This window comes from Xenopus laevis, chromosome 5L, assembly GCF_017654675.1.
Source record: "Xenopus laevis strain J_2021 chromosome 5L, Xenopus_laevis_v10.1, whole genome shotgun sequence".
Classification (NCBI taxonomy): domain Eukaryota; kingdom Metazoa; phylum Chordata; class Amphibia; order Anura; family Pipidae; genus Xenopus; species Xenopus laevis.
The window spans coordinates 78,478,113-78,504,850 of NC_054379.1; the positions used below are offsets into that span (position 1 = coordinate 78,478,113).

The 26,738-nt window shown below is 36.8% G+C and overlaps 1 protein-coding gene across 1 annotated transcript in view; it reads left to right on the plus strand.

The window, feature by feature from the left end:
- Positions 1–24,508, plus strand: part of frk.L (fyn related Src family tyrosine kinase L homeolog) — a 40,619-nt gene extending 16,111 nt beyond the window's left edge. Inside the window, exons 2-8 of the mRNA XM_018263287.2 lie at positions 3,682–3,803; positions 13,747–13,910; positions 15,928–16,096; positions 17,124–17,282; positions 20,442–20,623; positions 21,225–21,384; positions 23,725–24,508. Coding sequence (XP_018118776.1) covers positions 3,682–3,803; positions 13,747–13,910; positions 15,928–16,096; positions 17,124–17,282; positions 20,442–20,623; positions 21,225–21,384; positions 23,725–23,939 — 1,171 coding nt within the window. The 3' untranslated portion in view covers positions 23,940–24,508. The remainder of the gene's footprint in view (positions 1–3,681; positions 3,804–13,746; positions 13,911–15,927; positions 16,097–17,123; positions 17,283–20,441; positions 20,624–21,224; positions 21,385–23,724) is intronic.
- Positions 24,509–26,738: the final 2,230 nt, after the last annotated feature.

Consider the following 26,738-nt stretch of genomic DNA (forward strand, 5'->3'; position numbering starts at 1 on the left):
CCTTGGGTTGAATATTTATATATGCCACTAACCATTCAGATCAAATAAAGTAGTTAAAGAACAGATCAGATAATGTTCTGCCCCTGACATCAATCGTATGAAAGTTATAACAAGTATTTCGAAGTGCTCTACCCTCCTATATTCACCTGTGTAGGTCTAGGTGCTAAACTGGAAGACCTTTGCCTGCAAGCCGGGTCCAAATTCCACATCCAATAGAGAAAATCCAGTAGCACACCAGTAATGTTGAAAAATCTTCAGTGTTTTATTTAGCCCATATAAACACACAAAGGGCAACGTTTCGGGCCCAACTGGACCCTTTATCAAGCCTCGATTGATAACCCTTGTTATCAATCGTATGAAAGTTATGTCTGACAAAGCTGGTGACAGTCTCCCACTGATATTGTCAGATCGGCAATACATGCAGAGATATTATAATTATATATAATTTTCTAACTTGTCCGATTAACTGAACAACCGAAACGGAGATTTGTACGATCAAATATTTTGGTCTATGGCCAGCTTAAAGTGGCCCTGTCACCCAGACATAAAAATCTGTATAATAAAAGTCCTTTTCAAATGAAATATGAAAATCCAATTTCTTTTTTTATTAAAGCATTCATAGCTGTATTAAAAATATCAGTTGTAAATCAAATATTGCCTGCCCCTCCTCTATACCTTAGGCATTTAGGCTTCCTAAATGTCACTGCTCTCCCTACATTCCCCCAGTTCTCTTAACCATTTAATTGTGTAGCCAGGGCATGGGGATGGACGATGGGTCCCCCATTCTGGTGCACAAACAAGATTCTGAGATGATGCAAGGCTTGTCTTAATAACAGTGTCCACAAAATGGCTTCTGCCTGCTTGCTATAATTGTGAGTTCCCAGACTGATGTAAACAAGATTTAAATCATTTATACAGTGTAATTAAAGTTCATTTTCCTTGACTAACATGATAAATTAGGATTTGGAATCATTTTTATAGGTAACCGGTCCCATTTAAGTCTACTAGAAAATAATTTAAACATTATTTAAAGCCAAAGGCTGGCTTTGATTCCAACAAGGATTAATTGTGTCTTAATCTGGATCAGGTTCTTTTTTATTATTACAGAGAAAAAGGAAATCATTTAAAAACAAATTGCGGATAAAATGGAGTCTATGGGAGTTTTCCCCTTAATTTGAAGCTTTCTGGATAATGAGTTTCCAGATAATATATATATATTATATATACACCTGTACTTGAATAAAGCCCTTTCCAGCATGTGCACTATATATATACATGTTTACTTTTTCTCTCTAAAAATAAGAGTATCTTTCACTTGATGGAAACTAAGCTGCATGAATCCATATTGGTGGCAAAACAATCCTTTTATTTAACGTTTAAATGATTTTTAGCAAACTGAAGATATAGTGCCAAAGTATGAAAAAATAATCTGTATCTGAAAAACTCCAGGTCCCAAGCATTCTGGATATCACAAAGGAGTTTGGAGCTAATAAAAACAACAAAGAAGCATTGATCACGCATGTGTGCACACAATTATATAATTTGGGTAATTGCTCTACTGCTAATATAGGAATGACATAGGCTCTGGCAATACATATACCGTAGGTTTGGGGGTTGTATTTCTGTGGCCACACTGTTTTTGTGCCTATTTTCAAGAAGCTGCAAAAATACAGAATGTCACTACTTAGAAGGGACACTCAACTACATGAGTTGTATACATGTCAACTACTCAAGTGGTGACCACATAAATGAAGACAAGAGGTGTATACAGAGCAGATAGGATTTTCACCTGAGAATCCCCTTGCATTCATTAGGGGTCATTTACTTACCCCATCTCAGTTTCTAAAGTGCAACTGCGGACACAGTCGTCATTTACTTTTATTCACAATGCAGAATGTCCCCCCATAATTCCAGTGTCATCATGGAAGCCAGGGGGAGCAGTTGTACTTAGATACAAATTGCATGCAATTGTGCTGAAAGTTTTAAATGTCCAGTTGGTATCATTTTGTGTATTTGGTGAGAGAATGATGTGTGCTTAGGGTTGCCTCACCCCTTTAAAACTGAACATATATTGAATCCACAGCCTGCATGACTAATTAGCAATTAATTTAGATGCATGCTGCCGACTGAACTGATTTATGTGCAGCCATGCATCATGCATCTAAATGAATTGCTAATTAGCCATGCAGGCTGTGGATTCCATGTGTGTTCAGTTTTAAAGGGGTGAGGTGGCAACCCGATGTGTGCATCCAATTTTCTGCCAATTCATCCAGGCCACTATGGGAACCCCAGAGCTACCACCCCGTTTGCAGGTAGATCATGGTTCCCACAGTTGCCTGAGTCAGTAGACACAATTGTGCTCAATTTGGAACAGGAGTCAGGAGGAAGGCTGCGGTGCTCACTGATTGGTTGCTACAGTTTTCTGCCCAGGTGCATAGTTTCCAATTGAGTTCCAAAGTTTTATTACAACTTTATGTAGAGGCATACAATACCCGGCATTGCACCCGTGGTGTGGTTCTCCTCAGTGGGGGAGAGAGATCTACCTGTAAGGACCAGTGATCTACTTAATACTCAGAACCATCACCACCAGTTATGTATACCTGGGTTAGAGTGGGGGGGATAGTAGGGCACAGGTGGTAGATGGGGTCCCACAAATAGTTTTTGAAAAGGAGAGGCAAGCAGGTCCAGTTACACCCCGCTTCATGTTTTTTAGCAGTGCAACAGAAGCTGCAATATGCATCAATGCTTTTGTTTTCTATAACAACAAGGAAGCAAAGTGAAAATATTTTCAGTGTATTTTCAGGAGCGCAAGGAAAGCAATTTTACTTGGCCTTTGTAGTTTATTGGAATGTGAACGATACCTTTTTAATGTCTTGCAATTGTAGTTTATATATAATATGCAAGAACAATGAATAGCCTGTAACGTTAAACTGTGCTTAGTGATGTTATCAGTTATAATTGATACTTTACTTTATCCTTTATTTATTAAGGGGATTTTCACCTTTAATTTAACTTTTAGTATAGTATAGAATTATTTACCTTCTTCTTCTAACTCTTTCCAACTTTGAAATAGGGTTCACTGACCCCCATCTAAAAAACAAATGCTCCGTAAGGCTATATACTTTTTTTTTTGCTACTTTTTTTTACTTTTTTGTGTGTTTAAGTGCTCCAGCACTTGCTTCCCTGCCCATAGTAATTGAGTCCTTTGTTTTGTCTGCTATACAAGTCATAGCTGATGCTGCAATTACTATTGTTATTGCCAAAGGAACTGTCAATGAATTAAAGAACCACTCTAAACAGCAATGATGTATAGTTATAGTAAAGGTATGGGATATTATCCAGAATGCTCAGGACCTGGGGTTTTCCAGATCATTTCATAATTTTGTGTTTTCATACCTAGAAAATCATATAAACAATAAATACACCCAATAGGCTGGTTTTGCTTCCAATAAGGATTCATTATATCTTAGTTTGGATCAAGTACAAGCTACTGTTTAATTACAAAGAAAAAGGAAATCATTTTTTAAAATGTTGATTATTTGGATAAAATGGAGTCTATGGGAGATGGCCATCCAGTAATTGAAAGCATTCTGGATGTGTTTCCGGACACAAGATCCCATATCGTTACTACATATTCTACATGAGCAAACAGTAGCCTTATTTTGTGAATTTCTTTTGCAGGTGGTTTTTTAAAGACACCAAGCGAACAGCGGCTGAAAGACTGTTATTGCAACCAGGCAATATAACCGGATCTTTTTTAATCAGAGAAAGTGAAAGCCAAAAGGGTGAATACTCTCTTTCTGGTATGTATACATTTTAAATCGAATTCAACTTTTGGTAGGTCAGGAGATGTTTTGCATGGACCTCAATTGTAATTGTAGATTATCCCATAACAATGTTACTGTATTGTTATATAAAAAAAAAACACATCATCTATAAATGTGACAGAAGTATTCATTTTAAATTTTCCAGTAAAAATGCTGTCACATAATTACCCCATTTTTTCACAGGAATTGGTATTCAAGCTGGGCTTTCAAAAGTATCTCAAACAGGCTACGACCATTGCTCCAAGCTCTTCTGTAGGGGAAATCCCCCTTTTGGGAAACACTCAATTAGATTTTCTTGACTAATTAAAAAAATTAAATTAAATTTTAAAAAAAAGTTATTTGTTTGTTCTTATGTAGCCACAGCACTTATCTCTTCAATGTTGCAACCCTGTGTAGTAAATGATCCTGCAGTGTCTTGCAGGATGAGTGCCCTGGTCCTGAAAGAATTTATAGAAGACAGCACCGCTGTTTTAAATGGCCTTTCAGTTTTAGACAAGCTCTGGATATCTGTTACCTAGAAATTCAATATTACAAACGTGTACCAGTTATAGGGGTAAATTTATCAAAGAGTGAAGTTCCGCCACTACAGTGAAATTCCGCAGCTCTCAATTCATTTCTATGGGATTTTGAAAGGCGTATATATCAATGGGTGAAGTGAAAGTTCACCCTTTGATAAATACGCCTATAAAAATCCCCTAGAAATGAATGGAGAGTGGCAGAATTTCACTCTAGTGGCGGAACTTCACTATTAACTTCACTCTTTGATAAATATACCCCATACTGTCTACATAATTCTAATACAACTTTTTCATGGTGCAACCTTGTAACCCTGAGGGGTTATGAAGGAGGGAATCAAGGTGATGCAAAGTACAAAAAATTGGCACGAATTGGAATGTTTTTTGTACACAATGCACATCCATTCCCCACTTTTTTTTTTTAGCAAATATTGTTGTGTCAGGTCTGTGTGTGCAGATAAGAGACATTCAAGGGAATGCCTGTATCCTATTGACATAATTACCATTACATTAAAAAAAAAATCCCCCCAAAAATATAGACTCATAACTCTTATTCATAAAAATTCTTGTGTACTTATACCACTACCATGTGACTGGAACAGGCACCAAAATGGTAAAAGCGAAAACTAGACATCACTCTATATATGGGAGAAGTTCAGGTCATTTTGCTCCATACTGAATCTCAGTCAGGGACCTGCAATGAGTGGCAGGATGCAAAGAGCAAAACACATGGCAGTTTGTATTTGTATTTTGCACCTTGCACTACAATTCTTACATGAGGTCTATTTGCTCCATTTAGCTTCTGTGTTGCCATTATAGTTCACGCTGTCTTGTTTTCTAGACTGTTTCTTTATCACCACCCTTGATCCTCTGATTATGTTATAAACCCCCTAACAAAAATCAAGAGGGGTATCATACCTCCCAACTGTCCCGTTTTCGCAGGACAGTCCTAATTTAGACAGCTCAACCCACAGTCCCAGATTGTTACTGAAATGTCTCGACTTTCTCTTTAATCTCCTGCACTGAACAGGCAGAAAGGTTACAACATTTCTAACTTAATTGGCTTTTGGCAGAGAGTACAGATTAAGTGGCAGGTGCACTTGGATACTTTTGTAATAATTTAAGATAAGCAAAGAAGCAATTGTAACAATTTAAGATAGGTTTCTTTGGGAGCTGCAGCTTAAAGGGAAATTTCACATTCATTAGCAAAACTGTAATAACACATAAAAACTATAGAAATGTGTTCAAATTACATAACCTACTAAATTTTGTAAAATTAACATGGAAATTGGACGGCGTGGCCACAAAATGGGCATGCTCTGTCCGACAAATCTTTTTCTATTCCAAAATGTTGGGAGGTATGGGGTGTGTGGCCTAGTAATCCAAAGGGTAGTTTGAGATTTGGGGTATGGCCAGTCAAATAGTGTTGTAAATGGAACTATGGAAGTATCCATAACAAGAAAAACTCTTTAATTTATCCATCACAGAGAGAGAGGCTATACAATTATGCCAATGTTGCTATTCTCCAGTGCTTAGCATTTTCTGCCGGAAAATGGGAAATTCTAAAGTCCTTTTGAGTTGGGACTTTCATTTTTTCACCAAATGAAGCAAAAACGTATCTTTTTTTCCATATGGCTGGCACAGAACAATATAGAGAACTGGAATTATGATACAGAAAGTCTAACTGAGGAAGGGATCCGCATGCGAAAGCTTTAGAGCTTGTTATTTGTAAAATCCTTAGAAGGGAATGATGTAAAACACACAATGCCGTTCTGAGTTTGCTGCTGAGCTGAGATAACTGCAGTAGAATACTTGTCTTGTTAATGAAGAACATTTTACTTACAAGAAATTCATCTGAGTATACAGAAACAATTAATGGAATAATAATTTCCTAACCTTGGAATGTAATAATTTAATTTAATCATTTACATGTTCAGTAAGAAAAAAATATAAAGATGGCAGTGATCAGATTTATTTTCAAGCCGTGCTAACACACCCGCTTACCGTGCTAATTAACAGTGTCTAATTGTAAACTGGCAAACGCAATGAAGATCTATTATAGACATCTTAATAATCTGAAAGGAACAAGTTGCATTTGGTTACACAAGTAATATCCTATTAAAACTCCATTCATTCATTTATGACTGAAAAAGTTTTCATTGAAAGATACCATTAATTCCCAGCCGGAGGCAAAACCAATAGGATATTTGGCTTTTAATCCTAAATTTCTTGTATTAAAATTGGATTGAAAATGAAATTCTAATTGTACGCCTATAAATAAACCATGACATAGTAATTAAAATAGCAAAATCCAATTTTTGTTGCCGCACAGTTATTGCAGCACATTTGTCATCTGATAAAATAATTTCCTTGCTTGGATAAGTAAAGGGTAATAAGGAGCTAAGTGCCATTTTGAGCAGCGACAAGCACCTTTCGCTAGCTTTTTATGCAACTATTTTAATTGGTATTTTGCCCTGTATGTCCATTTATAACTCTAAAATCGGTAGAGATAAGATGTTCACAATTCGAATACAAATAACCAATAGCAATTCCAAAAAGTAAAAAAAGACTTCTAAATGAAGTTTTCGATTTTAAGTTTTAATGAGGCGGGCTGTCTTTATCTCCTGTACTGGTCATTATTTTATTACCCTTCTTATATGTCTACTTCATAAATTCTTGTTAATCATAATAAACTGCAGGGGTCTTTTTAAGGATGATCTACCCTATTCCAGGTTCACTTTTATTCTTTGGACTGTTTTATTAGACTGAAAGTAAAACATCATTACTCCTCACAGCATTAAACTGCTGACACGTGCCATTAAATTAATAAAACAAACTGTATCAATGATAAAAAGCAGCATAGATAAACACGTCACTTATCTGCTGACCTTTACTTTATTAGCCAGAATAAACATAGTAAAAATATATCAGATCGGCTAAAAAAAAGAAGAGCGCCAAGAGCTCACATTTCATATTATAAGATCAATGAGAATAAAAACAAGGTGCCAGGGACTGTCTAATTGAAGATTTGCACTTTAGTGCTGTGAAATGTACAAAAAGCTATAATATGAAATATTAAACAGGGAAGAGCTGATAAGCATGCTACAATTTATAGCTGATGTTGTGTGGCTATAATCCAAATTGTACTGATTAACAACAAGTTATATTTCATCTAGTAAAAAGGAAGCACAGTTTAACTCCTTGTAACCCTTTTCTGGCACACCCTTATACAACAGAATCATACCCAGCATACACATGGCACATACCATTGGGAACCTTAGGAAAATCTCACTAGGAAACAAAGTACAGCATAGAACAACAACAATAAATGTATATTTAAAAAAATGCAGCAGGCATCTAATACAGTAGTACACCTGCAAAAGGACATGTGAGGGTCTGTCTAATTATAAGTAAACAGTACAAGCTGACTAACATAGTCTTTTAAAATGACAATCCCATAATTAACTCTAGTTGAGTTCCTGGAACAAGGTCCCTTCCCAAGAACAAGGTCCCTTCCCAAGAACAAGGTCCCTTCCCAAGTACATACAGCACCCTACCTGTTCTTCTGGATTGGCTGCAAGAAGTCCTTTATAGCCTCTGGTAGACCTGCTTCTTGTTTGGGCACCAAGACCAAATTCTTCCTGGGTCCTTCTTTCTTCCCAGATGTCCCTTACTTATTAAATATTTGCCAAAGGCTTCGTGTTCTAGGCATGTTTGGTATCCCCTAGTAAAGTACAAATTGTGCAGGTTTTAAATGGAATCCATTCCATTGCCTTGTGCTGTCAGGAGAGTGTTGTCAGCACAACACAATAGGTAGAATTGTGAATGAATTAATGAAGTGTTTATTTCTGTAAAATAGGTGCTAAGTACTAACAGGGATTAATGCACAGGTCCCTTAGGCTATAGCCTAAGGGCCCAGTGTGATTAGGGACCCATATATATATGAGAGTGTGTACAAACATGAATCTATGTGTGGCATGAATAAGGGTGGGCATAAGTAGTGGATATAGTACTAAATCACACTAGTGGCTTGCACATTATTCCCCATACATAATGAAAGGCAAAAGGCTTTTCCAGGATCAGTAACTCATAGTAGCCAATAAGATGTTCAGTTTTACACAGGTGACCAGTACATGCTATGCTATATATGATTAGTTATTGTAAGTGAAAATAACTGTAGCAAAGTTTCCACCTTATATCACATAAACCCCTAGCATGCTATTATTATTATTATTATTTTTATTAACAAGTATTTATGAACCGCCAACATATTCTGCAGCACTGTACAACAGAAGGGTGTATGCATCAAAATTACACATGCATATACTAACTAATACAGGAGTTGCATAAGGCCCTGCCCTGGCTACTTCATTGTTTCATGCTTTCTAAAGCATGACTGTCTCTTTCAGACAGCTACAGCACATCCACCCATAATATCTTAATGCTCCAGTAACATAAAATTTCTCTTTTATGTCTTGTGGGTGGCCAAAATGGGCATCTGCCTGTAGATGGCTGCTTTAATATGTTTCTTGCTAATATGTGTTTCATATTGTAGATGGATTTTATTGGCAGACATGGACTGGAGACTTCTCTTGACCAAGTTGGCGGCCTATTTGCCTGTGTATGTGCCCAGTGGGGGTCATTTCTAAACAATGGGCAAATTTGCACCTGGCAGAAGCCCATTCAGATGATTGCTTTCAGTGCTCAACCTGCAGCTGGCTGAAAAAATCGAATTGCTGATTGGTTGCTATGGGTTACTGCCCAGGTTCAAATTTTCCCAGTGTTTATAAATTACCTCCATTGTTAGCAGGGAGCCTGGGGGATTTAAGGGACATGACCAGTACCAGCCACACCTTCTCTGATGAAGCAAAATGGCAAATGTCCCTAACTTTTTACTTACCCCTCGGTGCAGATTCAGGGATCGGAGTTCATGGCAGCCATCTTCCAGGTCTTCGTGTCTTCTTCTGATGCTTCTGCAAATTTCCGTCAATTTTGTCGCATGCGCAGTTGTTGAGAACCGGGAAATTGGTCCAACTGCACATGCGCCGCCACACCGGTCTCGTTGTCAGATTACCAAAGACTCGGAAGATGGCTGCCGTGAACTCTGAATCTGCATCGAGGGGTTAGTTAAAAGTTAGGGCATTTACCCGTGTTAGCAGCTTGACTGGCGGGGGAGGAGGAAGGGGGGTCTATGTGGGGTAGAGGGTAGGGTTTTTTTTAATAAGGGGTTTGTTTCTCCTTTAAGGACACACATCTCCCATGCACCCTCTTTCTTTCCTGCCCCTATGGCGTTAGATTCATGTGCTTTCAGGCATAGAGGTGGGGACAGAGATAGAGTGCAATACAACCTGAAGAAGGGGGGGGGAGAATACTATTTGATATGGAAAATATCCTTTTTCTGATTTCTTTGATCCTTTTAGTTTCCATAGTAAAATCCAAAGGCTTATGCAGTCACTAACATTACAAACAACACATCTGTTTATATTTGGATATGGTAATTCAGCATGTATAGAAATGCCCATAAGCCATAGAATATTTTGTACTTTTATCTATAATCTTATAAACACATTCTACAAATAAAGTCATTTTCTCTGAACATCACTTCATAAACCAATATACCTTGTCGTATTTCAAATTATGAAAGGTACAATTAAAAAACAAATCAAGAAAACAAAACCATAAAGCACAAATATAAATTTCAATTTCTAGCACAAATGTACTCAGATTCTAATTAAAATGTTTATTGAAGCTGAACAACACCTTTATTGTATTTCTATATCTTTAGAAATGACTGTGTACAAAACTTTAGATTTTTTAGCCTCACTCCAGCAGAACTCTTGCATTTCTAGTCTATGGGAAAAGGATGATTAAAACGAAAACAAACACAATGGTCATAGAATGGTGGCTTTAAAATGAACACATAAAACTTTGTACATTAACTCTCCCTTTTATCCACTGAAAAGGTCATGGTCATAAAAAATCCATTTGTATCTGAAAACAGTGCTGAGTAATGTAAGAAAAGAATTGCAGTATATGCCTTTTATATACCATTTTATTGTGGTCGACATGAACTGCTCAGATAGTGTCGCTGTTGTTTTAGGGTTTTTTTCGGCTTTTGCAGCCCTGTGATGCCTCAAAGAGTAGCTATTAAGGTCTGCTCATTTAAATGAAACTGATGCAAAGCAGGGATTAATTTACCAGTTTTTTTTTAATACTTGCCTGTTTTCTAGTTTGCAAAACATTTATAAAAGAGTTATATCTAATATAAGTAATTCTAAAACAACTGGACTTACCAAGTAATCATTGAAGATGTTTCACTACTCATCCGAGCAGCATCTTCAGTTCAGCTTACCATCTTTAAATTCTTGAAGGGGTTCTTTCTCAAATAAAGAAAAAATACCCCACACTTTTTCACTGCTAGTACTTTTCCTTTTTATTTTTAGTAAGAAGGTAAAGTTTTTGCCAACCTTTATTTCAGGGAATTCCGCAGAAGGGTTTAGATCAACTAAGGGTTAACGGGGAGTTCAAGTTTATAGTATTTGTCTGCAGTTCAGTAACTGGCCAGGGGTTTCAGGGTTCTCTAATCTTTAAAATGTTAAGCCGCCACATGTCCTATCTCTTTTGTTCCCCACTTGCTGAAGGGGGTGGTATGCTGGGCCTGAGGCAGAGGTAGTTGCCTCAATAGGTGAAGTAGGTGCTAGGAAAGTTTTGTAAAAGCTCACCCTAGGAAGGCAGGATTGGGATAATTAGTAGAGCAGTCAGAGGCTTCAACAAGGAGGCCAGGAATGGTTAGTACCCTGCAGTGTTACCCGTCAATATAGAAAGTCAAATGGTAAGGCTCAGGAATGGGGGATTCCTGGAGCTTCATATAGCACTGGTATCTTGTTTACTGATCTTTGAGTAATACTTCTCGGATGTTGTGAACACGACTGCTATAATTATAAATTATAAGAGTAGCTTTCAAGTCATTAAAGTGTTTAATCATGAAATTATTAAGATTTTACCAGCTAACAGCACAAACAAAGAGATTGTGTAACATTAAGTCAATAAAGAGTTATAAATATTTTTTAATTTTAATCACTGGCACCCACATTATTTGGGAGATCAGCTATGGGTGTGATTTAGTGTGTTTAACCCTTCCTCCACAAGTACAGGAAGGGTCCATCTGAGTAAAAGTGTTGCACATAACACAGACTCTGCCTGAAGTTGCAGGGAGTTGTGACTTGCCTGGCCAAGTTTAAGGGTCTACATCTGAAGGTAATACAGAGTTTGAGCAATCCATCTTCAAAAAATATGTTACATAGACATAGCAGTGTCTTCAGACTATTTTTTAGTTCAAGTCTCCTTTTTAGGTATTAACATGGGGGCGAATTTACTAAATTCGCCAGCGTGACGTCATTTCGTTACTTCGCCGATTTACTAACGGTTGCAGGAGTAACTTTGCTAGTATAGGCGATAGACTCTATCGGTAATGCGCTCCGTTACGTCTGCCGAAGTTGCGCTCTGTCGAAGGGATGTAACTACGCAAATTCACTATGATGCAGATTTTAATGAACGTTGCCTCTTGCGCCAGACTTGCCTTCGCCACTTCAGACCAGGCGAAGTGCAATAGAGTAGATAGGAATTCCTCAAAAATATTTGAAAAGTCCCAAAAAACGCTGGTTTTCATTTTTCAGGGTGATAGGCTGCAAAAGATCGTAAATTTTTTCTGGAGTACCCGGCTTCCCCCCTATATATCCTTACATATGGCCCATAAACTATACACTGAGATCATGTGTAGGGCAATATTACAACTCTATTTTATTTTATTAAGGTTTCCTGGGCTTGTGTAGTGTAATGTATTGTCTGCAACATATACGTCAAATTAGCATATTATATATGCAAATTAGCCAACGCTAGTGCAACTTTGCTTTGCTTGCCGCAGTTACGCTAGCTAAACTTTGTCAGCGTTCGGCACCCTGAACGCAACTTCGGATTTTAGTGAATTAACATTGTCCTGTTGCTATGTGAGCGAAGCCGTCGCTGGCGAATTTTCCGTGTTTAGTGTACTTGCCCCATGGTCTGCTAACTGGTCATATATATGTATCTACTAGGTTTCCAGGGCTTGATTCTTACAAGAAAACATTTGATCGTAATAAAGCTAATAGGTAGTTAATGTGGAATAATATCTCTCTGGTTGTGTTTGATCAGCAAAGCTCTCACCTTATTCAAGCTGGCCTATGAGGAAGGCCTACTCTGGAAAAGTATCTGGTTGGAGGCAAACTTTAAAATCTGATGCTAGGGCAGAGTACTTTGCTCAGTGTCTCAAGGGATGCACATATAATAAAGTGCATGTAGGGAAATGCATGCAGATAATGATGGGCTGCCCTTATTATTGCCACTTCCATAGGAGCAAGCCTGCTATGTAAGTGCCCATTTCTAATGGGCAACTCTTTGGGCTCCATACAGGAGGTTACAATTCTTGACACCTTAAAAGGAAAGGAAAGCAAGGTGCATTTTCTAGTATGATCTTGAAAAACAAGTTCATCAAGACTGAGCTGAAATAAACATATAAACATATGCAATATATGGAACTGTCTTTTGCACTGGAATTCCTTCCACTGTGAAAGTGGCCAACCAGAGTTTTCCATGCTTGCATTTGTGCCACGTTTACTGTTTCTTTAGCTATTGCTAAATATTTTATTGTGCTCTAGGTTATACTACTGAAAATTTCGATTTTAATGCTATTTTTATTGGACTGGATATTTTGCCATTTTTTTGTAGTTAGTCCAGTTCAGAGTGGCTGGGACACACTGATTACAAAGCAAGTACAGGTATGGGATCTGTTATCCAGGATGTTTGGGACCTGGTGTTTTCCGGATAAGGAATCTTTCCATAATTTGGATCTTCATACCTTAAATTTACTAGAAAATCATGTAAACATGAAATAAACCAAATAAACGGATTTTGCTTCCAGTAAGAATGAATTATATCTTAGTTTGGATCAAGTTCAAGGTACTGTTTTATTATTTACAAATAAAAAGGAAATACATTTTAAAAATGTGGATTATTTGATTATGATGGAGTCTATGGGAGAAGGCGTTTCTATAATTCGGATCTTTCTGGATAACGGATCCCATACCTGTACAATCTTGGTTAGTTGGGAAGTGTTAAATCTCACTATGGGCTGGTAAAATAGGTGGTTTCCCAATGTGGAACCAAGGTTGTGCCTGTAGGACAGCGTGCCAGGTAGGTTGAGTGTGAATGGGTGTTTGTATACCAGTGCTGCTGGTAAACATTTCCACTTTGCATTGCATAAGTATAAAACAATAATTATATGTATAAGTAGAGCATATCCTCCTTCCTTGAAACATAAATGTGTGCATGTCTATAATAAATATACAAATATCATATGTATTTTTCAGTGTTCGATGGAATTGCTGTGAAACATTATAGGCTCAGAAAATTGGATGATGGTGGGTTTTACATAACTGCAAAGAGTAAATTTATATCTATGAATGAGCTTGTGGAATATTACGGTAAAAGAGAGGAAGGACTTTGCTGCAAACTCTTAAAACCATGTCTAAAGGTAACGCATTATTTAGATTCCCTCTGCTTTCTAGTGTGACATTGAGAAAGTTATTTTATAGGACTTAGCTTCCACTGGCCTGGCCCAGAGGAATTTTCGGACCCTCTTTATAGTACAACATTTTTAAAAAATAATGAACCCTTATGGGCCTTCATATTGGGAAATACAAAAGCAGGACTGGCACACAGATGCAAAGCACACTTCAGCAGTGATTTAGACGTCGGGGTGTGCCCCTTCGTCAGTTCCCCATGTTTGCTTTTCATCTTTGTGCCAGTACTGCTTTTGTTCAGCCTGTTAGAGGAAGTTGTTAATCTTTCCCAGCACTAAGCACCTGACTAGAATTGGGAAAAAGTAAATAGTGGAAGCACTGCCGGAGGCCACTTAAGGAATCCAGCTCACAACATTTAGGACTAAACTGTGCATATCCAGGTTGAAAATAAAAGAATAAGTATGATATGTAATATTTTTCCTATTTAAAGACAGTAGGGAGAGTAGTGCTTGCGCCTACCCTCAAAGCAGAATTCACTTTTCCTAAAAATGACTTGGAACAGAATTTCAAGAACATATAAAAAACTGATCCTGGTTAGGGTGAGATGGGCTAAAAGGAGCCAAACGCCCTTCACAAGCAGTCGTATGCAAAAGTAAATCCTTCTGAAATCAGAAGGTATTTACTTGTCTCATGCCATACACATAGCACTGCCTAGATACCAAAAACAAGAGTTTTAATTCTCCCATAAGGCATCATGAACAGAGACATGCAAATGACTCCTTTATGTCCCTTTGGCCAATCATGCATCCAGAACCGCTGGTTTTATAGCACAGATACAGCCTAATGGTTCAGAGCCATATATCCAAACTTGCAGACGCCTGTTTCATTCTTGTTAGATCTCATTAGTGCAAGTTATTGGAACATTGCTTGTGAGAGGTAGGACTTGGCGAGTAGCAAAATAGAGAAGGCTGTCTGCAATTTTGGAGAAAGCACATGCACAGTGTTTTCATTTTAATAGAATCATTCTATAGAAAAATTCTTCTTACTGCAGAGCTGATAATGTATTTGTTATGGGAGAAATCCACTGAAAGTCAAAGCTGGCCCCCTTGCGTTTAAACTCATTAGTTGCCAGTTAGTTCTTAGTGTGCCAGTAGTGCTATTTATCTTTATCAATTATTTACATAGTAAGGCCCATTTTATGTAACTGCAATGTGCAAGACAAAAACAGCTGCAAATAGGTTTTTACCCACAATGCATAGTCTTTCTTGCAATTCCAACATTATTGCCCCTGGTAGAGACGAAACACGTCGGCCCTGTTTCATGGAAGACTTTGGCAGGGTCTTGCTTATATGGCAAATATCAACAAAAGAAGGAAGGTTAAATTGAAAATATATAAAGAAATGAGTAATATTATAAGGTAAATAGTAACTTGTATGATGTGGATTTCCAACAGAAATACCATGGACAGTGAGGCTTATTTATAAACACTGGGTAAATCTGCACCTCGGCAGGAACCCATAATAACCCAAAGCATTGTCAACTAGCGCAGGTAGTACACTAAAGCAAACATCTGATTGGTTGCCATGGTTTACTGCTCAGGTGCAGATTTGCCCAATGGTTATAAATGACCCCTGTCCATATAGGCCCAGATTTGTGGCGAGGCCACAAAGGCCTGGGCCTAGGACGGCAAGTTGCTTACCAGACGCTAGCTAGACCGGTGCGGGTGGCGGTCGCGTGGCCTGGCGCTAGGACCGCGTGGCCTAAGGATGTCCACTGCTGAAACTCAGCCCCGTGTACATACATGTACAAGGCCTTTAAAAAGTTGTCTAAAAACAGAACATGTTTTCAATACCTATATAGTGAACTGACTTAGAGTTCTATGTGTTTGATGCACGGTAATAGAAGACATACTGCACTTTGAAATAAAGGATTTATATCACTCTGGCCCAGTATATACTGTACAAGTCATGTGGGCACCATTTACATAGTATATACAAGTCACTTAACATTTTTCCCTTTTGTTGCTAGACAGCAATACCTCTTCCTCCGGACCTGTGCTACAATACTGCCGATCACTGGGAAATTGACAGAAACTCTCTTAAGTGTTTAAAAAAACTTGGACAAGGGCAATTTGGTGAAGTATGGGAAGGGCTGTGGAACAATACTATACCAGTGGCTATAAAGACATTAAAAACAGGTACGTTTCAGAACTCCAAGGTGATTTCTGATACCCTTATATTTTTCAGTAGGTTGCATTTTGTACCAAACACACTTTGTCTGTTGTGTATAAAGATGCTGATCGCTAAAAGGAAAGTAACTGTTAGCTATTTTATACATTTTATACAGCCTGTTCACTGATGGCTACCGAGGGAAGAATATAATTGGTTTCATATCTTTATATGGAAATTAAATTGCCACTCTCTCTCTCTCAATGTTTTTCATTTTTTAAAAAAGGGGACCAAAATGGGTAATTCAACTTTAAATTAACTTCAATTGGACTTACTATTTTTTTTTTTTAAGTTTTTGAAGTATTTGCCTTTTTCTTTTGACTCATTCCAGTTTCAAATTGGTGTCACTGACCCCATCTAAAAAAACAAATGCTCTATAAGACTACGAATGTATTGTTATTGCTACTTTTTATTACTCATCTTTCTATTCAGACCCTTCCCTATTCATATTCCAGTCTCTTATTTAAATCCATGCATGGTTGTTTGAAATTGCAACAATATTTATAAAATAAAAGGTTGTTGAAATTGCAACAATATTTATAAAATAAAAGCTAAATAACTCAAACACCATCAATAATTAAAAAATGAAAACCAGCTGTCTCAAAAATATCACTTTCTACATCATACTAAAAGTTAATGTGAACAACCCCTTAAAGTCACAGAAATACTGTAGCTTTGTAGCTCAAAAATATGTACCACTGTTATTGACTATTTTATATTGTCGGTGAAAGTTTCATTATATTTTGGCCGAAGAAGCTGGCCCACTCTAAACAGCACGGGAACCCATTTTTTTGTGTCCCAACCAATAATGTTAAAAACCTCTGCCATACATCAAAATATTTAGCCTTTTTTCAGGATAGAAGGTTTGTGGTGCTCTTTATTTAGATTATATCAGGCAAATGAAAGTATTTACACATGACTGCAGTGCCAATAGTTTGTTATTATAAAGTGTTACTAAAACCGCTACTTAATTTCCTTCTTTTCTGTTGTTGTCAGGATCCATGAATCCACAGGATTTCTTACGGGAAGCACAGTTCATGAAAAACCTTAGACATCCAAAACTTATCCAACTCTATGCTGTTTGTACTTTGGAAGAGCCGGTATATATAATAACTGAACTCATGAAACATGGAAGTCTGCATACTTATCTTCAAAGTGAGTATTGGATCTGGAACATAACTGTACAGGTATGGGACCTGTTATCCAGAATGCATGGGACCTGGGGTTTTCCAAATAATGGATCTTTCCGTAAATTGGATCTTCATACCTTAAGTCTACTATAAAATCATTTAAACATTAAATAACCCAATAGGCTGGTTTTGCTTCCAATAAGGATTCATTAATCTTAGTTTGGAGCAAGTACAAGGTACTGTTTTATTACTACAGAGAAAAAGGAAATCATTCTTAAAAATTTTTTTATTATGGGGATGTCTCTTAAATAAGCAATACTATCTCATTAATATCTCAATTCAGGCAGTAGAAAAAATATTAAAGAACCAGCTTTGACTGTGCCTACTAGATGAACCAGTACCTCCAATTAGTCACAAAAAATAGGATACATACATTAATGGTATCTGATCACCTTGCTGTAACCCTAAAAACTATGCATGCTTCCTTATCAATACAAGAGTGCAAGATGGTTTAAAGTTATCACAAAGCAATAGCTATCCATCCTGGCTGCAGCGACCACCAATTTGTACTTTGGTGCAATCAGATTTCAAGCTCATAATCAAAGCTATTAATAATTGTAGATTTTCAGGGATGTGCAGTCCCTCTAGTCAGTAAAATGCACTGAAGGGCAATTAAGGAATAAATGTTGGCACAAAATTAGCATAATGGACGATGCTTATGTCAATAAGTTTAGGAAATAAGCAAGGATATGTGATTTTCTTGATAGATGTATGGCAGTGTTTAAGTGAGTGAAAACTAGTTAAAGGATAAAAAAAACTTACTTAAATCTCTACATCCAGAAGAGGGCCTGTCTAGAAGTATTGATGTCAATACAATTTGGTACTTTTTTTGTATTCTAGTCCAAAATGTAGGTGTATCTTGCAAAATAAATTTGAGACCATTCCTTGGTTTGAGCCATATGAAAAGTCATACAGTGATTTTGACTCATGCAAACTTAGCTAAAAATGTACTTAAAGCCAGCTATAAGACATGCTACATCGAAGAAAAGAGCAAGAATGTTTGAGAAGCAAGTTCATGTACTGCCTACCAAATATTATTGTTAGTGAAGGAGCAGAACAGTAACACTGCTGCACAGAGTAGATGCCCCTAGTTTTCTGTTCCATCCTGGAAAGAGCCACTGCTCTTTCTGAAGTATCACTTTTAAAATATACCCACTTTACCCTGGGCAGAATGCTGTACAAAGGCCTACCACATTCCTGTTTTTTTTTTTTTTTAAATGGTTGTTTTTCTTTCGTTTCTGTATAATGTCACAATTGGTTTGCACTGCACAAAATTCCAATAGCTAAAAGCTGTGGCATACTCTGTCACTGACCCATTAAAAAAATTGGACTAAGAAGAAGTGCTTGGAAGGAAAAGAATGAGTTTGCTGAGAAACTCCATTAAATATTTCACCATTATTGGACATGAGATTTTTAGCTAACTCAAAATATCCAGAAAAGGCCTTTACCTTGAGAAATGTTGATATTCTTGTCCAAGCTAAGGTCTTATTACTCAGTATCAGGAAGGTTGTGAAATATTGCAGTTTCAGGAAAGAAAAGTGAATACAATATAATGAATTGCTTTGGCAAAAACAGAACCTTTCCAGCTAATAGGAGGATACCGATTACTCAGAGCTTAAAATATAGCATTAGTCACAACCGTATAAACAACTGATTGCTTGCTGTGAATAACTTTTTTAATGTGCTACATCACATATAGTACATACTGATGAGTACCTGCAGCTCTAGAAATGATAAAGCCTACAATCTGTTAGTTCATTTGGTATAAGGAACTGCCTAAAAGTCTCATTCTTTAGTGTGTGGTATTGTGCTTAGAGACTGTGTTGGATTCCAATGTTCCCTCTAATGTGTCATAGGCCTTGTGCACAACTGTGGTCACTTTTAACCCGTGTCCACAAAAAAAATATATACAGGGCACCTTTAAGGCAATGGTGGGCTCAGGGCAAAGATCCAATTGGTCTGCTTGTATGCAAATACAGTACATTAACAACCTGAGGTGATCTGTACCTGATAGTATTAGAATCACCATAATCTGATACAGATAATAATGCAGATAACAATTTAGAAAAAAATGTAGAGAAGTGAGAACAAACTTATCTTGACAAAGGGGTGTGGTACCAAAACATGCACTTCCGCATAATTATTTTGCAAGGGTTTAACCTTCTTAGAGCTGCTTTGTGTGTCTGTGAATATCTGTTACCTAAGTGGTAAGAGCACCGAGCCTCTCTGTACCTGGGAAGGCAACGGTGTTCGGTAAAATCCTGTTCGGATTACCAGTAAGTGAGACCTAGCCGTGAGTTTATAGACAAGTACAGTGTCTGTAGTTATACATATATTTATATAGTTACAGTATATTTATATACATAGTTAGAATGTGCTGCAGAATATGGCGGTGCTTAAAAATTGTGTCGCTTTACAATATCAGCATTTTAAAAACTATTGCTATTTTAATGCAAAGTTGTAAACATGGTCACTTACTACTGAACCTAGGTAGAAAATAATCTGTGGCAAAAAAACGCACGCCATAAAGTAACCACCACTCAGTCTTTAACTTCAAGGGATAGTATAGTAAACAAAATATAATAAATATAATTTTCAAAAATTACATACTAATTTAGAAAATATATTAGTATTTATCAGTTACTTATCAGAAATATAAATTAGTTTAAATGAGCTAAACCTTCTGCTGCAGTTTAGGTGACCAACCCTAGAATATTTATTAGTAAACACATTCAACTACTATGCTTCAGGACTAACTAAAAATATAACAAGGCAAAGGCACTAAGCTGTAAACAATAGAGGACTATAAGTAGTGTTTAAAGTTAAGGGAAAGGAACAGATCAAGAATATATATATATATGTGTGTGTGTGTAAGTATAATTCAGACTAGAGTGCTGGAAGGAGTGAATGGGAGACAAGTGGCACACGAAAAAGGCAGATAACCATAAGCGAAAACAAAATAAAGAATGGGATCATGGATTAATTTGGGAATGGAGGGGGGAAATAAGGGAAAGCACATACAGTAGATAGATAATTAATAAGAAAATGATTAACAGAATAAAGCATTTTCTAATTTTTATTAAAGTGATCCCTAATAATAAATATGCTGGAATTTGTTTTGCAGATGATAATGGAACATCAATCCATATTCCTCACCAGGTGGACATGGCTGCTCAGGTGGCCTCAGGAATGGCTTACCTGGAAACACAAAGCTTCATTCATAGAGATCTGGCAGCCAGAAATGTGCTTGTTGGTGAAAACAGTGTTTACAAAGTGGCAGATTTTGGCTTAGCCAGAGTTTTTACGGTATTGTATATCTTAACATTTTAAGGGGGTTTCTAGGCACTACTGTTTCTCAATTGCACTTTTACTAAAATGGTTGCTGTACTACAATTCCCAGAATACTTTTCATAACATGTTATCAAGGGTTAAAGCATGCTGGGAGCTCTATTCCAGCAACATCAGGGATGTATTTTTAAAGCAATATTGCTTGTTAAAAATGTTCCTAGTTCTCTAGGGCCAGCAGGTCTGTTTATATCTGGCTCCATGTTCTTTGTTCCCACAACTTGAGCTTAAAGCTCCAAAATGTTCCTATCACAGATCAATGGAATAGCAGTTTGCCCTTCCTCTTGATGCTTAATTGTATGAAGCAAATGTAATCTCCTTATGTCCCATATCAGAAACAAGATATATATATATATATAGAAACACATTTTGGGAACCAATGAACAAGTTGGTACCTTTTGATATCTAATATACTGTGCTAGCCAACAGAACAACTATCCTAACGCACATTATATATTTCACGTACCAGAATGTTATGTGTATATTTTATGTTCTATAAGGTATTGCTAGTTTAAACATCGTCTATGTAACGTCCTAATATATTTTCTATTGAAACTTTAAGGGAGATGATGTTTACGAGGCAAAAAATGATACAAAGCTTCCTCTGAAATGGACAGCACCAGAAGCAGTCAAATACAATAAGTTCACTGTTAAGTCTGATGTCTGGGCCTTTGGCATCCTTATGTTTGAAATAGTGACATACGGGAAGATGCCATATCCTGGTAAGTTTGTGTTTGATAACACAGATATTTTTCCCCAGGTTTGTTTCTTGATCTCAGTTTTTTTAGAAGAATCGGCTGTAGTTAATTTTGTGAAGATGTGCACAATATACCACATGCAACTCATAAGCAAAGTACATTTCAGCTAGGCATGCACCAAATGGTTCGGGATTCAGCCTTATCTCAAGGCTTTTTTTCCAGGATTCGGAATTTGTTGAATCCTAAATGCATTGCCAAAGTGAATGCAAACCCTTAGGAGATAAAGGTGAACTCCACAAAACATGCAGACTTTTCATGATTTTAATGGTTTCTGAATGTTCCCTAAGCCTAGCCCCCTGCTCTCCTGCTGATCTTTCTGACTACTTTGCTGAGCTGGCTGACTACTGTTACTTTGTATCAACAGCCTGCTGTCCTCAGCCTGCATCCTCCAAATCCCACAATTCCCTGCATATGTGATTTAAATAACGAACAGAACATCACAGTGCAATGCATTGTGGGTTATGTAGTTCCTGCATGCTGTCTGTAAGCTGTGGAGAAGTTGTTACAATTTATAACATCAGTGTTTAGTCCCTCCTTCCCTGCCAGGATTTCAAATTATGCAGAAAGAGGAGAACTGCTAACTAGCTGGATTTCAGCATAGAAAATGGAATTTATTCATACTTTTTGAATAAAACAGATAACTGTGATGGGTATATTAGGGGTTTCTGTGTTATGTGGGCCTCTTTATCAAGAGTTCCCCTTTTAACTATGAATTTATCTGGTCAATTTTTTTTAAAAAAAAACTTGAATTTTTCAAGATTTATTGAAGCCCGATGCTGCAAAAAGCCAGAATCAGACCTGCTGAGGTTGTGTATAAGTCAATGGCAGAGGTCCCTATCCCAAGTGGAAGTTATTGTGGTCTGCACTGGGTTTAGCCTGAAAATCTGATCATAACGGGCTTTTGAGGCAAAAAACAGAAAAAAATGTACTATTGAGTAGGGATGGGGGAATTTTTTTGCCTTGTTTTGCCGCAAAAATGATGCCCATAGACTTGTATGGCGTTGTGTGTAAAAAAAAATTTTCGATGCGCAACAAAATTTTTGTTGACGCCAATAGACTTTAATGGGCGTCAGTGACATTTTGCCGACGGTGAATTTTTGGCGAAACGAAACAGGTCAAATTTGCCCATCCCTACTATTGAAGGAAAAAGCCGATAAAATTGCACAATACGATTTTTCATATGATTTTTTCAGGGTTTTCTCCGAACCAATTAAGTCAAGCTTTTTAAATAATAAAAAAGGTTTTTTAAATAAAATAATGAGATAAATTTGATTTTAGTAAATAACCCTCCCCATGTCATCGGACTTTAAACCAGCTATCCTATAGGCTGTAATTTTATGGGGGTTTTGTTTATATTATAATATGAAAATTAGGATTCGGATTACATTTGAGATTTGGTGTGATCTTTTGCGATGGACTCAGTATTTGGTTTATCTGATAAATATGGAAACATTTTTCTAATAGTAAAGACATAAAAACAGTCCAGTGCCAGCTAGGAAATAGGTTTCTCCAAGCTTGCCAACAAATAACTAACAATTACTAATAATTAAACAATAACTGTATTACAACTATAATAATTTAGAACTAATTATAAAGACAATAATGGGCCCGATTCAATTCAGTGAGAAAAAAAGTTGCTCACATGAAAACTCATGGACGAGATTCCATTTGAGATGCAATTCAGTTCAGAAAAAAGTGTCTCACTGTTTATCACGTGAAAACTCACGTGATCTATTCAAATCTATGTGAAAAAACTGGAACTAGATTAAGAGAAACATTTTTTCTCTCCTTGAAATGAATCTCATCCATAAATTTTCCTGTTATAAATAATGAGATCATTTTTTCTCACTGACTTGATTCTAGCCCAAGACATAAAAATGAAATTGTCACTTTTTTGCAGCACAGCTCTGCTGTTGTCAACATCAAGCATTATTGTTCCAGCAAAAAATATATTTTTGTTTGTTTCCCTTTAAAATGAAGTACAGGATAAAGAACTATTTTCATGACTTCCTAGAATTTTCTGATTTCTGTTTCATTTAAATCCCTTAATAAGAAACTCAGCGTGAGTAGAGCAATTACAAATGTGGCTTACCTGCAGTCTCTCTACAGTCTCTCTAGTTGACTAATTTCATGTTTTTTAATTGCTTATCAAGGCCTCTTCATGTTAACACAGGAGACCAGGTCATTGCTTAGTTAAAGGGATCCCACTGAGCATGTTGATAAAAATGATTTGCTTATGTAAATTTTAAAATTGCATGGATTTTTTAAACCTATTTGCTTTGTTTTTTTTTTTTAATCTTGCAGGTTTAACAGGAAGACAGGCATTGGATAAATTGGAACAAGGTTATAGAATCCCAAAGCCATTCACCTGTCCTCATGACCTGTACGAAATCATGCTCCAATGCTGGAATGCAAAACCAGAAGAGAGACCAACATTTGAAACATTACAGTGGAAGTTGGAAGATTATTTTGAAACAGAGGCTTCATCATATCTTGAAGCAAATAGCTTTGTGCGATAAGCTCCAGGGAGAAAGAAGACCATGTGGCCAAAGACAGTATAATAATCACGACATTACACACATGATAGGGAAATTGTGGCCCTCATTATAGTAGACTATGAAAGGAAATGACGGTCGAAACAAATATCATTTCAATGTGTTATTGGATTAGTACACAGCTGCAAGAATCATCTACATTAGCTTCTGCAATTTTTGTAACCAGCTCTTGATTTTAGGAGCTGATCCAACATCTTAAAGGAACATAAGTGGCAGCTACAATACCTGGTCATAGTGCACTTTTTGGAGCTTCCATAGCTGGTGCACTTTTGGGAGCCATAACATTAGGCTCATGGTCACTTTTGGGAGCTACAATATCTGCTCCTGGTTCACTTCTGGGAGCTACAAAATCTGCCCATAGTGTACTTTGTAGGTAGATGTAAGTATGAATAAAGCAATCTCATGTAAGCTTTTTTTCTCAGTGATACAGGAGAAATATGAATTACTTGTTAAAGACACCTTTCAGAACCCAGGTGTGTTGTTTACAGAGGTTCCAACTAATATTAAATCTGCAGCCTGGCTTTAACACTGAACACTTTATCACTTTTTATTGTAGAATCTTGGTTGATTACATTTTAAGGGTTTATGTAATAAAAGGCACTAATGGGGGAATTTAATGTTTCATTAGCGCAAACAACCTGCGCAAAGATGCTTGCGAATGTTAGCGACCATGTTTGCGTCCTTTTTGACTGATTAAAGACCTCACTGCAAAGTTTATGAAAAAGGGGCTTTTGAGAACATTTTGCAGTGTATGTACTAACATTTTGCAAGTGCAAAGTCTTTTTAGCGACAAAATATTTAACGCAACTCCAGTGCAGGTGTTAATGCTAAACCTTTGCTTAGTGAAAATGCACAATGTAATATTCGCCAGCGACTAATTTTACATTGCAAGCAGTGGTAAACATTCGTAAAGATGCCATTTTAAATAATACTTGCTGCTTTTAATCAGATTCCCCCAGGAACAGTAATTTATAGCAGCCGATAATCAGGTAGAATTTACTGGCCATCTGTTTAATAAGCAACATCTTATTGGTTGTTATGAGATACTGCTATTGGACAACTTAGCGCCTTTTATTACTTATTGTTTATTTTACATTTCTGATTATATACAGAAGAGTTGTCTTTGAGACTTTTCTGTGCCAGTGTGATATGTGACCAACTTAATTTGTTAGCATCTGAGCGCTGAGGTGTAGATTAATGTCTGCCAAAAATGTATATGTAATATTATCAACCATAATTATCCCACCATAGTTTTCTGTATAGTTTTAGCTGAAAAGTACAACTTTTTAAAATATTTTCGAATATTCACTATATTGTATGCATAAAGCCTAAAGTTCTAAATCATTTGCTTACTCTCTTTGAATAGAGGGTATAATGTATTTTCAGATAGCATTCAGAGTAGAGGACAGGATGCCTGATGGACACCTGCTGCTTTTCTAATGAAACCCCAGATAACTTATTGCCATTTGGTTGTTTGCCAAATATAAAATCCATCAATTACAGTCAGGCCCTGGGTGCAAGCTGTAGATTCTGGCAAATGCCAGAGGGGCTGCTGTAAGATGCCATAGACAGTAACTATTTTTGGGCCTGTGGGGGCTGTTTGGGCCTCTGTGTACTTAAAATGTCTGGACCTATTTTGCATCTTGGTCCAGGCCAGTTCTGCAATAAGTAAACCACTTGTATGTCTACCAACTGCACTTTGCTCATGGGGTATAGTGAAAAGACTCTCCAGGGTTCATCTACTATGACCAAGCACAGTAATCCATTGCAACCAATCAGAAAATGACTTTTATTACACTACCTCTATTAGACTGATCTAATTGCTGATTGGTTGCTAGGGCTTACTGCAAACATTGTTGATCTGTCACATTGTTGATCAGCATCACAGATCACAAGCAGGGCAAGTTCATTTCTATAGGGTTGGCACACAGGCTTGTGATTTGTTAAATCTGTATGCAGGAATGTAAAAACAGGAAAACATAAATAATAGAGAAAAGCTCAAAGAGCAGAAAAACCAAAATAGAGCTTTAGATTCTCTTTAAAGTTGCTATAAAATGAAGAGTGTATATCAGTCTTTTCTTTTTTTTATATAACAAGGAAACTTTATATCTCAGGAACATTATTTGTAATCATTAAATATTGTTATTGTTCAAAAATATAAATGGAAGAGTAAATGATATTCAGCATTGTATCAGCCCCTACTGGATCAGATCTTAAAAATATGTATTTATATATATATATAATTTCATTGCCGCTGCATTAATCTTTTTTTTTTATAAAGGAGTTTTTATTGGTGCACAGCAGGCCTGTGCATCAATATGTGAATTACTATTGCACTTGTTACAAAAGTGAGTGCATGACTGGTCTCCAGCCCACTGAAATTCATGAAAGGATGCAAGGATTTCGTACATTAGTGCCTTCACATAAACAAGTGGTAGAATATAATGAAACCACATATGTAATTAACCTTGCAAGAAGAATGCCTCCTGTGCTTTTGTATATTGAAAACTCAGTTTCTTTGTAACCTTAGTGAGCACTTGCTCCAGGTTCAAGGATTTGTATCTGACAGAACAGGTGGGTTGCATATGAATGCTTACTGCCTTAAAACCTATTCTTCTTCATAGTTCATTTGGCTGAACGTGGAAACATGTTATTTAACTTAATCTACATACATATAGGGTCTGAATGCTAAAAACTCGAAAACATTTTCGTCTTTTTCTATAAAATCCGAATGTTTCATGGAAAATAAAACCTCAAATTTTA